The following is a 14,786-nucleotide window of genomic DNA, read 5'->3' as shown; positions in this document are numbered from 1 at the left end:
ACGGCATCTCCTCACGGTACATTAATATTGCATGCATGGAATGCTTGGTGTGTGCTATATAACCATACAGAAATGTGACCCTTTTAGTCAGTTTAACACACTGGTAATTCCTTAAGCCTCATTTTCCAATGGCCAGGGCTGTTCAAGAGATTTCCATGCCCTACACCCTGACAAATTAGGCCCATATACAGGCCCAGGTACAGCATATACTAAAAAATCACAAGGGATTAATACCAATTCTTACTGTAGGTTGCTTCAACAGTCATGATTCATATCCATCACTGCAGTCCATAGAGTGCAGGGGCATGGGGCAACTATTTGATGTTGCTGTGCAACCACATAACCAGTTCCATGTGTTCTGATTGGATGATTTTCCTACTGATGATTAAAGTTCTTTAGAAAGAAATGTTGGCCAATATCAATGGAAACATGGCAGAACCACAGTACCTAGGAACATGGGCCTGAAACATTGCTCAGAAACTTGCGTTGTGTATCAGCTAGAGTGTGTTGGTTGAGCATGGTGGGCGACAGCTCAGTTGTTACTAGTCAGTGTTAGGCACCGTCTGAGCAGGCAGACTGCGTCTTCACCACAAACACCCTGATGCTGCAGACCAGCGGATGTGGTTGAGCATTGTTCTCAGAGACACGCAGGAGGTGACAGTGGCAAATCACCTTCATTTGATCTTCACTAATAAATACAGGTGTATCAATGCAGTTCATTGACCTTTTCCATACCTTGTTAGGTGGTCAGAAAACAAACATTTTCAATAACTTTTACTACATCCGGGGCGTCAGACTGGGGGTAAAACCAGTACTGATTACTAGGGCCCCAAGGGGAGGGAGGGCCCTTGAAAAGTCTGGAATATATGCATGAGGGGGGGGGCATGAGGGCCCATCAGGACTGCCTATGCAGGGTCCCAGGATCTTATGCTATGCCCCTGTAGCCTACTACATTGACTATTAAAAGTCACAAAACAGTAGCCTACTGATAAAATAGGCCATAACTACCTGGATGATTTTCATTAACCTTTCATACTTGGGTTTAGAATGGACCAAGGAAGAAAACATGATAGGCTTACCTAGCCTATCACCTTTGTTGCTCTGTCTGAAAGTTATGCATCAATCCACTTTAGGGACGTGGCTTAAAATAATTTGGTAACACTTTACTTGACAGTATCGACATAAGAGTGACATGGCACTGTCATGAACACATGACACTGTCATGACACATAATTCCTAACCCTAATCTCTTACCCTAATCCTAACCCTATCCCTAACCTTAAATCTAATCCTAACCCTATCCCTAACCTTAAATCTAACCCTAATCCTAACCCTATCCCTAACCTTAAATCTAACCCTAATCCTAACCCTATCCCTAACCTTAAATCTAACCCTAATCCTAACCCTATCCCTAACCTTAAATCTAACCCTAATCCTAACCCTATCCCTAACCTTAAATCTCTTACCCTAATCCTAACCCTATCCCTAACCTTAAATCTAACCCTAATCCTAACCCTATCCCTAACCTTAAATCTCTTACCCTAATCCTAACCCTATCCCTAACCTTAAATCTAACCCTAATCCTAACCCTATCCCTAACCTTAAATCTAACCCTAATCCTAAATTGTTATGACAAAAACCAGATGTCACTTAATAACAGTTTTTTATAAGCGTAAAGCTGTTACGTTCTTGAATTTCCCCCTGGGGATCAATAAAGTATCTATCTATCTATCTATGTCATAATTGGGGATCAATAAAGTATCTATCTATCTATCTATCTATCTATCTATTTATCTATCTATGTCATAATTGGGGATCAATAAAGTATCTATCTATCTATCTATCTGTCTGTCTATCTATCTATCTATCTATCTATCTCTGTCATAATTGGGGATCAATAAAGTATCTATCTATCTATCTATCTACCTATCTATCTATCTATCTGTCTATCTGTCTATCTATCTATCTATGTCATAACTGGGGATCAATAAAGTATCTATCTATCTATCTATCTATCTATCTATCTACCTATCTATCTATCTATCTATCTATCTATCTATCTATGTCATAATTGGGGATCAATAAAGTATCTATCTATCTATCTATCTATCTATCTATCTATCTATCTATGTCATAATTGGGGATCAATAAAGTATTTATCTATCTATCTATCGATGTCATAATTGGGGATCAATAAAGTATCTATCCATCTATCTATCTATCTATCTATCTATCTATCTGTCTATCTATCTATGTCATAATTGGGGATCAATAAAGTATCTATCTATCTATCTATCTATCTATCTATCTATCTGTCTATCTATATATCTATCTATCTATCTATCTATCTATCTATCTATGTCATAATTGGGGATCAATAAAGTATCTATCTATCTATCTATCTATCTACCTATCTATCTATCTATCTATCTATCTATCTATCTATCTATCTATCTATCTATCTATGTCATAATTGGGGATCAATAAAGTATCTATCTATCTATCTATCTATCTATCTATCTACCTATCTATCTATCTATCTATTTATCTATCTATGTCATAATTGGGGATCAATAAAGTATCTATCCATCTATCTATCTATCTATCTATCTATCTATCTATGTCATAATTGGGGATCAATAAAGTATCTATCTATCTATCTATCTATCTATCTATCTATCTATCTATGTCATAATTGGGGATCAATAAAGTATCTATCTATCTATCTATCTATCTATCTATCTATCTATGTCATGATTGGGGATCAATAAAGTATCTATCTATCTATCTATCTATCTATCTATGTCATAAACGTTTATGACTTGTTTATGACATGTTCATGACAGTGTCATGTCACTCTTATGTCGATACGGTCAAGCAAAGTGTAACCAATAATTCTATTACCTATATCGTATCTTGTAAAGGTCCAATCCTATTCAAACTTGATACACACAATTAATACTACATTCTATGGAAGTACACCAAATACTGTACAAGAATCAGTTAATAGGGCGCGCTAAATTCTGCTAAAGGGCACTTCTTGCCAGATGCTTGGACCCCAACAATTACTGATTGCTACTTTTTTTTCTTTTTCAGGAGGTTCAATGGCGGCTGTTCTCTTTGCTTTGCAATTCTGTGCTGAACATGCAAAGCTATTTGAATGTGAATCACTCCTGAAGTAAGCTACATGTATTTAGCAGACCAAATGATTGGATCATGATATTTCTTTATCCACCTACATGTTACACAAAAACACAGGCACTGACCGGTTATGATGCATGCTGGACCTCAGAGAGGGTATCAGTAGCAAAGTGTTGCACTGACCGGTTATGATGCATACTGGACGTCAGAGAGGGTCTCAGTAGCAAGGTGTTCCACTGACCGGTTATGATGCATACTGAAAGTTAGAGAGGGTCTCAGTAGCAAGGTGTTGCAAGCACAAGAAACCGCAGCTCAAAACCACAACAGCCCTTCACCTTTTTTTCCCTTTCCTGCTGCATGGTTATATAAAGCCTAAATGGGCAAAGACCCCCATTCTGCTTTGCTGTGGAAGACAAGGTAAGCTCTATTTACATAACTGACACAACTGAAGATATGAAGCCTTTACTGCAGCTGAGGGGGAAAATTGGTTAAACAAACAACAAAAGATAGAAAACAGCGTAAAATGTTTTCTCTTATATTAAGCATAAGTATACTCTTTTGATGCTGTGAGGGAAATTTGGTCTCTGCATTTATCCCAATCCGTGAATTAGTGAAACACACTCAGCACACAGTGAGGTGAAGCACACACTAATCCTGGCGCAGTGAGCTGCCTGCAACAGCAGTGGCGCTTGGGGAGCATTGAGGGGGTTAGGTGCCTTGCTCAAGGGCACTTCAGCCGTGCCTACTGGTTGGGGTTTCCCTCCGGTTACAAGTCCGAAGCGCTAACCAGTAGGCCACGGCTGCCCCTAAATTTTTTGTTATTTGACTTTTTTTTTATTTCTTTATTGACATTCACCAGCACGGCCCAATTGTAATGTTCCATAAAGTGTATTTGTAACACTTTATAAAGTAACAAACAGGAGCACTGTGTTAATACAAACTGTTAATGAAATTGCCTGTCATGTAATGGCTAAAACCAGACGCAAGAGCAGATCACACTGGTCCATAATGCTTTGTCCAGTCAGCTTGATTGCTTCTCTGCTCTGCTGTCCAGACTCTCTGAAGATTCATCATGAAGATCCAGCTCCTGCCGTGTCTGCTGGTGGTCCTGCTGTGTGTCTGTGGCATGGCCCATGCGCAGGTTAAAAAAGGGCTCATCATTCCTCACATTTTTTGAAGCGTCCATTTTAACAATACTGGAACACTTAATTATAAAAAAAATGTTGAATGAAATTTGACTTGTGCTGCAATTAGTAAATCAATATACAATTAAGACAATAAAGAGACCAAAATGTGTTAATGTATGTTGTAGAAAACGTTCGTCTTAACACATAGATTTACAATTGCAAACTCTACCGAAATTATTTGTAGCCTATGTGGTCGTCCTCACGTTATCTGTCATTGACTTGGGCTACAGCATAAAAAAACTTTATCAGGTGGCCAGTCGGCTAAAAATGCTTAGTTGTTTGATGCTGTATGAAACATTTTACTGCACAACAAAATGATTACACGTTGGGCTTAGAGGGCAAACTGTACGATTTTACTTGATCTGTAAGACAATAAAGAGACCAAACAGTACGAGAAGGAGTTATAGTGGGCTACTGACTGTTGTCATTACATGAATGCAGATGGGCAGGTTTCACAGGTAATGGGGAACTTCCCGTTTCTTCTGTCACAAATGAATGTGTTAATACATGTTGCCTAACAAAACATATACAACAGAAAACGTTCTTCTTAACACATAAATTTGCAAAATCTACGAAATTATTTGTATGTGGTCGTCCGTTATCTGTCATTGATTTGGGCTACAGCGTAAAACTTTATCTAGCTTCATCTAACTAGTTTATCAGGTGACCAGTCGGCAAAAATGCTAGTTTGGTGCTGAATGAGACATTTTTCTGCACAACAAAATTATTACATGTTGGGCTTAGAGGGCAAACTGTAAGATTTTACTTGATCTGTATGTTACCTGGCTGATGGGGCTCGGGAGAAGCAGCCTGTCAGCGACCATGCCTGCTATCTGAAGCGGCTTACTGAACTGCTATGGTGCGTTGATCTGGCGTGCCCTAAATTTTCGACCGTAGCGAGTTCACGCGGACAATGGAAGAGAGATAGGCTGGTCGGGTGTGCGCAAGGAGGTGTCTCATTTCGGGGCATTGTTTCAGTCGTTTTTAATGGCTCAGGTTTTCAAAAGATCATTTCAAAACCGACCTCAGTAAAATATTAATTATATTAATAATTAAAAAAAAAAAAAAAGTTTCAAAAGGGCATTTTCGTTGATAAAGGGCAAACTTCCTAGTGCTTTAGCACCACCTAGTGTCTATGTATGCACGCCTATTTTCTGTGGTAGTATCAATTAGCAAAAACTCAAGTTGATTTCAAATCATTGTGACATTCAAATACTATAAGGTCCTTGATACACATATAGTATACTGTACACTTTATATACATATGCCCTATGACACATAAACCCAAAATAACACCAAATCGTGTTGCGCAGGCCGGATTATATATCAGATATATTCCTACATCTGGCCTCCCAACCAAACTGAGTAATCTGGGACAAAGGGCCTTGGTCAGACAAACAACCAAGGCCCCAGTGGTAACTATGATTGAGATGCAGAGTTCCTTTGTGAAGATGAGAGAAGCACACAGAAGGACAACCATCAGTGCAGCACTCCACCAATCAGGCCTTTATAGTAGAGTGGCCGGACCAAAGCCATTTTTTGCCGGGAGTTTGCCAAAAAGCACCTGAACGACTCTCAGACCATGAGGAGTAAAATCCTCTGGGCTCTGAGCTGCACTGATGGTTGTCATTCTGTAAGGTTTAGTATTGATACTCTTTTGATGTCGTGAGGGAAATTGTTGGTCTCTGCATTTATTCCAATCCGTGAATTAGTGAAACATACACAGCACACAGTGTACACACAGTGAGGTGAAGCACACACTAATCCCGGCGCAGTGAGCAGCCTGCATCAACAGCGGCGCCTCCGGTTACAGGTCCGAAATGCTAACCAGTAGGCCACGGCTGCCCCCAATTCTCCCATGTCTAGAAAGGAACTCTGGATCTCACTCATAGTGAATAGCAGGACATACATGTTTCACATCAGTAGATACATGCATCAGTGCTGCATTGTGGAGCTTGCTGTTGGATAAGGACAGATATCAACATGAAGGAGCAATGTGGTTGACCTCTAATGCCAGTGGTTAACATACTGGCTGTCTGTCAAATCATGTCAACCCTAACTGAGAATTGTTCAAAGACAACATACATGTATTAACTGTTGAAGGAGAGACATTTTGTTGTTTTTTGGAGAAAAAAAAACTGTTAATTTTGCTCACCTCTTCATTTAGCATTTGGACTGACTGACCATATGAAATAAACATGTACTGTACACCACAAATACCTCAACGCTGACCTGATCTAGGAGGCCCTTCAGCTCACAACCACTCAGCGATGGGACAAAAGGCACACTGACTAATAGTCACGTTCTTTACTGTAGTCCCTAGAGTGTGTTTTGAGCATGGTGCATTGAGCAGATGGTGCAGGGACAGAAATACACACAAGACTTAGGGCCCTATTTTAGCGATTAATTACTCATAGTCTTTATCACGAATGTAAATAACGTTTTGGGCATGTCTGAATTACCTTTCATATTTTAATAGCCTTAACAATTGTGTCTGCGCAAGGCAGATATTTCTATACTTTCTATACTTCTATATTTCTTGTTCATATATTTTTTAATGAATCATGGGTGTGTTTTTGTCCATCAAACCAATGAGAGTAACATCTGCCATTAAAAACAAGGAGCACAAAATCAAACAGTGCATTGATATTTTGACGGTGTGTTTGAGGGGAAAAAAAGTTTTTAAATGACAATTGATTGAAACTTTACCATGAGAACAACCTGAGCTGCTTGAAAGAGGTCGGGGAGTGAGGGGTATTCAAATTTGAGGTCACCATTAACCACTTCCTGTCTTGTGATGATCTTTTAATCTCACACTTGTAAATAATCACATAGTGCATTTATAAAGTTGCCACAATGCTTTATGTCTTGCAGCTCAGTGCACCACTATCCGTCCAGTGCACCATGGATGCCGTTTATGTTCTACAGAAAGTTAAAAAGGAAAATGGTGCACATTGCATCACTATGTATCCGCTGACTTTTTGAGTACTTGCTTGACAGAGATGTATTATTTGAGAGTTCACATTTTAACACGAATTGAGTTTCATCAAGGCATATTTTCAAATCATTGTTTCCTACCAAACCATTAACCATTAACTGATCAACTGATTGATTTTAACACGAATTGAGTTTCATCAAGGCATATTTTCAAATCATTGTTTCCTACCAAACCATTAACTGATTGACCGTGAGAACAAGCTGAGCTGCTTGCAAGCACAAGAAACCTAAAGGTAAAACCACAACAGGCCTCAACCATGTCCTGCTGTGTGTCTGTAGAAGAGAATATATTTACACATTAGTTAGGACATTTGTAACTTCTCATAACTGACACAACTGAAGATAATCTATGAAGCCTTTATGGCACCTTGTTACTTAATCACAGTGTGTGTGTGTTTTACTAGGTATTTATGATCATCTACAGAGTGTGTGTGTTTTTAATATGGTATTTTATGGTATTTTAATATGGTATTCCATATGATGAGTGAACCCTTTTGTTATGAACACAACACCTACATATGGACATTATTGAACAGAACACATTCACACAGTCCTACACACTGATATATTAAGATGAGAACAAAACCCATGCACACATGTCGTAGCCTTAAAGGGACACCAGGCAAGCCTGATGCTTTTTCTCTACGAAACTCCCCCTCGCTCGGTCTGAAGCTCTTTTCCTTTTCTTTGCGTCTTCTGTCAAGGGTTTTCGCTGCTTCTTCGCCGGCTCTGCCATTATACACACGTTTGCAACAATCGCTAGAGTTTCATTAGCCTGCCTCTGTGCTGGGGATGCAGGATGTACACTGATCCTGCTTCGGTCGGCGGGTAGGATACACCGAACTTGCAAGTGGGATATTCTTCCTACAGGCAGTAGGGGCGGGCGAGAGAGCCTTCATTCGCCCCGTAATGAGTCATTTAACCATATACCGACTTACAAAGATGATTAATTAACACGAAAACGTTGCCTGGTGTCCCTTTAACTCCACCAATGACAGGTTCGGACCTCTCTGAGACACAATACCACACTGAGATAATATTAGCAATGTTATTTTATTGTACAGAGAGCATGGTCCAACAACACACAATGTTCAAACCCTACCCATTGAACTATTAGGCTGAGTGCAGATATGCTGACAATTCACAAGAAAATAAAATGAATTTGTATGGGTTGCTTTAACAGTCATGACTCCTGCACATCACTGCAGTCCATATGTGAGTGTGTTGGTTGAGCTTGGTGGGTGAGAGCTCAGTTGTTACTAGTCAGTGTTAGGAGCAAGCAGACTGCATCTTCACCACAAACACCCTGATGCTGCTGACCAGCGGATGTGGCTGAGCATTGTTCTCAGAGACATACAGGAGGTGATAGTGACACATCACCTTCATTTGATCTTCAGTAATAAATACAGGTGTATCAAAGCAGTTCATTGACCTTTTCCATTCCTTGGCTTGTTAGGTGGTCAGAAAACAAACATTTTCAAGAATTTTTACTACATCCGGGGCGTCGGACTGGGGGTAAAACCAGTACTGATTACTAGGGCCCCAAGGGGAGGGAGGGCCCTTGAAAAGTCTGGAATATATGCATGGGGGGGGGGCATGAGGGCCCATCAGGACTGCCTATGCAGGGTCCCAGGATCTTATGCTATGCCCCTGTAGCCTACTACATTGACTATTAAAAGTCACAAAACAGTAGCCTACTGATAAAATAGGCCATAACTACCTGGATGATTTTCATTAACCTTTCATACTTGGGTTTAGAATGGACCAAGGAAGAAAACATGATAGGCCTACACATCATCTTCAGACCAAGCTGAACACGTTGGCTTTTTCAATTTTTTATTTGTTGCTCTGTCTGAAAGTTACGCATCAATCCACTTTAGGGACGTGGCCTATAATAATTCACTTGTAACACTTGACAGTATTGACATAAGAGTGACATGGCACTGTCATGAACACATGACACTGTCATGACACATGTTTCCTAACCCTAATCTCTTACTCTAATCCTATAACCCTATCCCTAACCTTAAATCTAACCCTAATCCTAAATTGTTATGACAAAAACTGAATGTCACTTAATATAACATAAGCGTTAGGTTGCAACCTGTTACGTTCTTGAATTTCCCCTTGGGGATCAATAAAGTATCTATCTATCTATCTATGTCATAAACATTTATGACTTGTTTATGACATGTTCATGACAGTGTCATGTCACTCTTATGTCGATACGGTCAGGCAAAGTGTAACCAATAATTCTATTACCTATATCGTACCTTGTAAAGGTCCAATCCTATTCAAACTTGATACACACAATTAATACTACATTCTATGGAAGCACACACCAAATTCTGTACAATTCAGTTAATAGGGCACGCTAAATTCCGCTAAAGGGCATTTCTTGCCAGATGCTTGGACCCCGACAATCACTGATTGCTACTTTTTTTCTTGAGGTTCAATGGCGGCTGTTCTCTTTGCTTTAAGTAACATTTTTCATTCTCTTGATAGAAATGGATTTATCCATCTAAGTTTATTTAGTTATGTGGTAAATCAAGCAAGTTTTTCTATAAATCTGCAATATACAGATTATATTGACCGTATAAAAAATCTGTGTGCACATTCAAGTTAGGTTACATGATTATGAGGGTCTATGCGTGGACATAGGTCTAAGGATATTATGGTTTTGATAGTGTAGTGTACTGGTTTTGTACTGGTGTAGTGTATTCTAGGCAGTACTTCTGTCAGAATCTTTCAATGCCAGTTCACATGTCTCAAACCAACGTCATGCATCTTAATGTCTCTCAATCATGTGTTTTTCTACACTCAGAAATAAGCAAACAAACAACTTACCCTACAACAAAGAGTGCAATAAGTGCTGCTCCTGAAATAACAGTGCTATTCCAAACCATGTTTGAATATTATGAGTAGTGGGTAAAGAAATTTGATTGTAATTCAAATAACCACTGCCACTCATAAGAGGTAAGCATTTATTCGGTTATTTACATGTGTACACACACACAGACACACACACACACACACACACACACACACACACACAGAGCTGTTGTTGAGAAGCTGAACTAAAGAGAATGAATGATGGTGCGGTTCTTCAGTTCCTGGACATACTCCTTGGCCTGGTCGAAGCCCGTCTTGGTTTCGACCGCTGGAGGGGGGCCTTCCACCAGCTTGACAAAGTAATGGCAGTGCACCTTGTCCATGATGCCAAACATCCCCCTGCCATGGTAGCGGATCCGCTTCAGATACTTGCCCTTGGATGAGAAGGACTCCGCTGTACAGGGGAGAAAAGGGACAGGGAACCCACACGTTAAAAACACACGAGATACACTTTCTGAACCACAGCACAAGTTTCTTGTTGTTGATATACATTTCACCTAGCTTTTTCACACGCAAAGATACAATTCTGTGCTGAACATGCAAAGCTATTTGAATGGGAATCACTCCTGAAGTAAGCTAAATGTATACAGCAGACCAAATTATTGGATCATGATATTTCTTTATCCACCTACATGTTAAACAAAAACACAGACACACAAATTCTCAAGGTTCTTTCAAAACAAACACTTTTTTTCCAATTACCTTTAAGAAATAAGAAACACAAACAAGTAGCAAAGAGACCGTTGTAAATGCTTACCAACATACAAATTAGATTTGTATTCAACATTATGACTCTTTACTGCCATCTCCTGGGCTTCTTGTAGAACCTAAAACAGTGGCAAAGAAATGCATTTAGCTATTACACACACACAGAGATCAGATGGCTAATACATGTCATGTACATAGCTAGACTACAAGGTTATATTCTACTCAACCTATACTGTAACTGACAAACAAAGTCAAAATGATGTATGCCTTTTGCCTCCTTACCTCCTTCATTATTTTGGCACCTTTCTTGTCATTAAACTCGAGCTGAGCAATGGCCTGGTCAATCGTCATTCCTCTGATCTGATCAAGTGTGGAAGAATAATTATGAAATTCACACAAACTATAGGTTGATAGAGATAGATTGATTGATGACTCACATTATTTATCCTGATTTTAAAGGTGCTCTAAGCGACGCCACACGTTTTTTAGGCTAAAACATTTTATGTCACTTACTGCAAACATCACCAAACCAACTGTTAGCTGTCTGTGTCCTGAATACACTGTAAAAAAAACTGTGATCTCTGTGAACAGCCCAGGCTCTAAAAACGGCAACAAAAACAACCTGGGCAAACCTAGCCCATAAAAACATAACAAACTGTTCTAGCAAATCACAGACGAGATGTGCGTTTAGGAGAGTTTAAATTGCACGGGAGCAGCACGGGAGGAAGTAGCGAGCTAGTTTATGTTTTGTTTGAAAGTCAACAGAAGTGACATTACCCAGCATCGCTTAGAGCACCTTTAATACCTCAACAAAATGAGCAAGGAACTTGGGGATTGAAATCAGCATGCAATCAATAAAGAAGGGTTGTACTTTATTCCATAGCATGTTTAATTCTCAACTACAGGCGTGTTTTGAGAAAAAGTAAATGATAGCTCACCAGTTTGGCTAAGTACCACATCTTGTCCTTGCTGTATTTAATTTGTCTTCGACAGTGGTGCACCTCCTGTTGGGCAACGTTGCATTTACATTAAACCAGCATGGTCATAGCATGATTCGTTTTCTATGACACTGCTGTCACATAAAAATAACTAGGGAGTGACAATACACACTTCAGTGGTGAATTTCTGAAGCGCCAGACTGCTGTAGTTTTGCAAAGACTTTCTGATGTAATACATCCTACATAATGTCAATAGTTGTAGGTAGCCATGCAGATTTAAATTAGGCTTATGCTGTGACTATTTTCATACCATAGTGACTTTGGAAACATCAGATATTATTTTGCTTGATCTCTCGTTTTTCTCCATAATTTACAACACTGACAGTTAAAAGCTTACCGCTGGTCGGCGTGGTTCATCGGCTTGCTGAGGTGGGTAGACGATCAAGTTGTTCCTCTCCCATTTCTTGCGCCCATCGAGGGGTGCACTTGTGTGAATACAACATGCAGTCTGCAGCAAAGCTACTCCACATAATCTGTCAGAACCAAACAAATCTATATGTGAAACTCAGCAGAGTATATTATGCATGTTAGACGACATTAGCAGCGATGGTGCTGACGTCTCAGCAAACGAGTTTAGGCTAACCTTGAATGTATCTGTCCTGCAAACCGTCGGAGGACATTGAAACCTGTAAAAACCAAGTGGATATATGCATTAATGAAGCATATTTAGACACCGAGTGCTAAAATTCTGACCATTTCTTGTATATGAACATTTTAATATGTCTTACCTCCCCCTGTCAATGAGGAAGCAGCCATCTTTGATTTGTCAGGACGTTTTGCTCTACGGCAAGAAGCGCGCACGACAGGACGCACTGTCCAGCATTCTATGAAGCAATGCAAATGATGATTGATGTACAGTGAATATGTCCATAAACCAAATCATATTTGAATTATTTATGAATGACCACATTCAACCAGAAAACACAACATAGCTGGCCTCAAATGCAGCGTTGTCAAAGCATATAAGTCTCCATTTATGGCATGCAAGGTTTGGTCCTTCTCGGTGTCCGTAGGATATTTACAACAGTTGAAGCAAGTTTACAGTATTTGCGTTGAATTGTCGCGGCGGCATGTGCTGTATATGAGGTCTACTGTATAGTTGCTAGAATTCGCACTTGAGTTAATAGATTTATAACATATATTTTCAGGATGCACGAGAGACTTCTGCCAGCCTCTCCGAACTGGTACTGTTCGCGATGTAGTGACACTAACGCTAATGGAATACTTGGGTTCGGAGCAAGAAACTCAATATACTTAGTGCAAGTGACAGCAACATCACCAATTATATTGGGTAAGTACAACAAGTGCTGGATCTTTCAAATATCATTTGCTCAGTTCTTTTTAACTTTCCTAAAGAGAAAACGCCATCTAAGACAACCGAACTGCTTTGCCTGTACTATGATGTTTTCTTTCGCTTCCAGGAGAATTAGCTGGTCATAAGGAGAGAGTGTCAGGCTTTGTTTTCAGTCCACACCCCGGAGAAGAGAGCACTTGTGCCAGTACCTCTGATGACAGGACTGTAAAAATCTGGGACATTGAGAAGAAGGTCGTGATTTCAGAGCATAGCGCCCATGAAGTAAGCTGCTGTTCTCATGCTGTGGTGACATTCTCCTATAAGTGCACATCCTTGTTTGCAGAAATCAAGTCCCTAAGATAGAGAGTGACTGCACATTCTCCTATAGGTCTAAGTGCAAATCCTTATCTGTTAAAGTGAAGTCTGAATGATGGACAGTGACTGTATATTCTCCCATAAGTACAGGTTCTTGTCTGTTGAAGGGAAGTCTGTATACTGGACGGTGACTGTACGGTTTGTCCATTACATTTGTAAACGGTTTGTGGTTGCAGCACACGATCACAGCGCTGGACTGGTCGCGGCAGGAGAGGACCCTGGTGGTGACGGGTGATGAGAAGGGGGTGGTCATGTGCTTCTGGCACAACACCATCAACATCCACAGCTTCATGCCACAGCCCCGCGCCATCTTCTGCCTGACCTGCTCGCCCCACAACGATAACCACGTCGCCATCGGGTAAACACACACCCACACACACACACACACACACACACACACACACACACACACACACACACACACACTTACCATCATTGCATTGAAGACCAGCGGAATTGTGTGTGTGTGTGTGTGGTAGGCATCACTGACCTATTCATTGAGCTTAATTCTGTTTCAATCTGTCCACATGTCTTTACTGGTCTTAAAAACCTCAATTAGTGATTAACCAATTAGTGTTATGGATGTATTCACTGCTGAACCTTCCTGATGACATTAATGTCCAGTGATTTCCTTCCTAGCAAATTGCCTTCACTGTGTTTTGGTGGGAAGTAAATACATATAGTAATCAATTGAAGAAATGAAAACTCGCATATGTAGCGGATGCCAGCTAGCTTAGCTGTGCTTGTGGAATGTTGGTAAACCTCACTCTCCGACGCCTCAAGAGTGCTGCTGGCATGCGAGCCAGTAGCCTGGGCTTTTAGCTCAACTGCTCAACTGCTAATTTAACTCAACACACTCGCCTCCCGATCCGAGGCGCTGCTGTTCGCAGGTTCGAGTCCGGGCGTGTGCAGGTTACACATGCTGTACAGTACATCAGGGACACTTATGACATAGGCCTAAGGGCCCGAATATAGTCTGCGTCCTGCGCAAGTGACGTGTCATGAGAATTGCATCATCAACTTGGCATGCGGGGGTGACGTGTGCCTCCCAACATATGTGATCGCGCGTCAATCACGTGCGTTTTCGACGCATGCCATATGTGATCGCGCGTCAATCATGTGCGTTTTCGACGCATGACATATGTGATCGCTCGTCAATCACAATATAAATGTGCACGGAGGAGTATGCCACCT

The 14,786-nt window shown here is 40.5% G+C and overlaps 2 protein-coding genes across 2 annotated transcripts in view; one reads left to right on the top strand and one right to left on the bottom strand.

Annotated features, from left to right (window-relative positions):
- Positions 1 to 10,295: 10,295 nt before the first annotated feature.
- mrpl22 (mitochondrial ribosomal protein L22) lies at positions 10,296 to 12,724 on the bottom strand. Its single transcript, XM_048237444.1, has 7 exons — positions 12,652 to 12,724; positions 12,507 to 12,549; positions 12,261 to 12,396; positions 11,864 to 11,929; positions 11,208 to 11,285; positions 10,975 to 11,044; positions 10,296 to 10,611 (listed from the first exon to the last, which is right to left on the bottom strand). The coding sequence occupies exons 1-7, from the start codon at positions 12,677 to 12,679 to the stop codon at positions 10,403 to 10,405; spliced, it is 630 nt and encodes a 209-aa protein (XP_048093401.1). The 5' UTR covers positions 12,680 to 12,724; the 3' UTR covers positions 10,296 to 10,402.
- A 251-nt stretch (positions 12,725 to 12,975) lies between these two features.
- The window catches only part of gemin5 (gem (nuclear organelle) associated protein 5), a 48,216-nt gene continuing 46,405 nt past the window's right edge, over positions 12,976 to 14,786 (top strand). Inside the window, exons 1-3 of the mRNA XM_048234994.1 lie at positions 12,976 to 13,214; positions 13,345 to 13,499; positions 13,769 to 13,950. Coding sequence (XP_048090951.1) covers positions 13,073 to 13,214; positions 13,345 to 13,499; positions 13,769 to 13,950 — 479 coding nt within the window. The 5' untranslated portion in view covers positions 12,976 to 13,072. The remainder of the gene's footprint in view (positions 13,215 to 13,344; positions 13,500 to 13,768; positions 13,951 to 14,786) is intronic.

Source organism: Alosa alosa, chromosome 2 (genome assembly GCF_017589495.1).
Source record: "Alosa alosa isolate M-15738 ecotype Scorff River chromosome 2, AALO_Geno_1.1, whole genome shotgun sequence".
In the NCBI taxonomy this organism is placed as follows: Eukaryota; Metazoa; Chordata; class Actinopteri; order Clupeiformes; family Clupeidae; genus Alosa; species Alosa alosa.
The sequence above is the reverse complement of the archived record's forward strand: the minus strand, read 5'-3'. Positions and strand labels throughout refer to the sequence as shown.

Excerpts from the sequence above, each read along its gene's own strand:
- mrpl22 (XM_048237444.1), bottom strand. The coding sequence starts at position 12,679 with ATGGCTGCTTCCTCATTGACAGGGGGAG. Across the intron at positions 11,930-12,260 it reads ATGAACCACGCCGACCAGCG|GAGGTGCACCACTGTCGAAG; the intron begins GTAAGCTTTTAA and ends GTTGCCCAACAG. Across the intron at positions 11,286-11,863 it reads TGTGGTACTTAGCCAAACTG|ATCAGAGGAATGACGATTGA; the intron begins GTGAGCTATCAT and ends ACACTTGATCAG.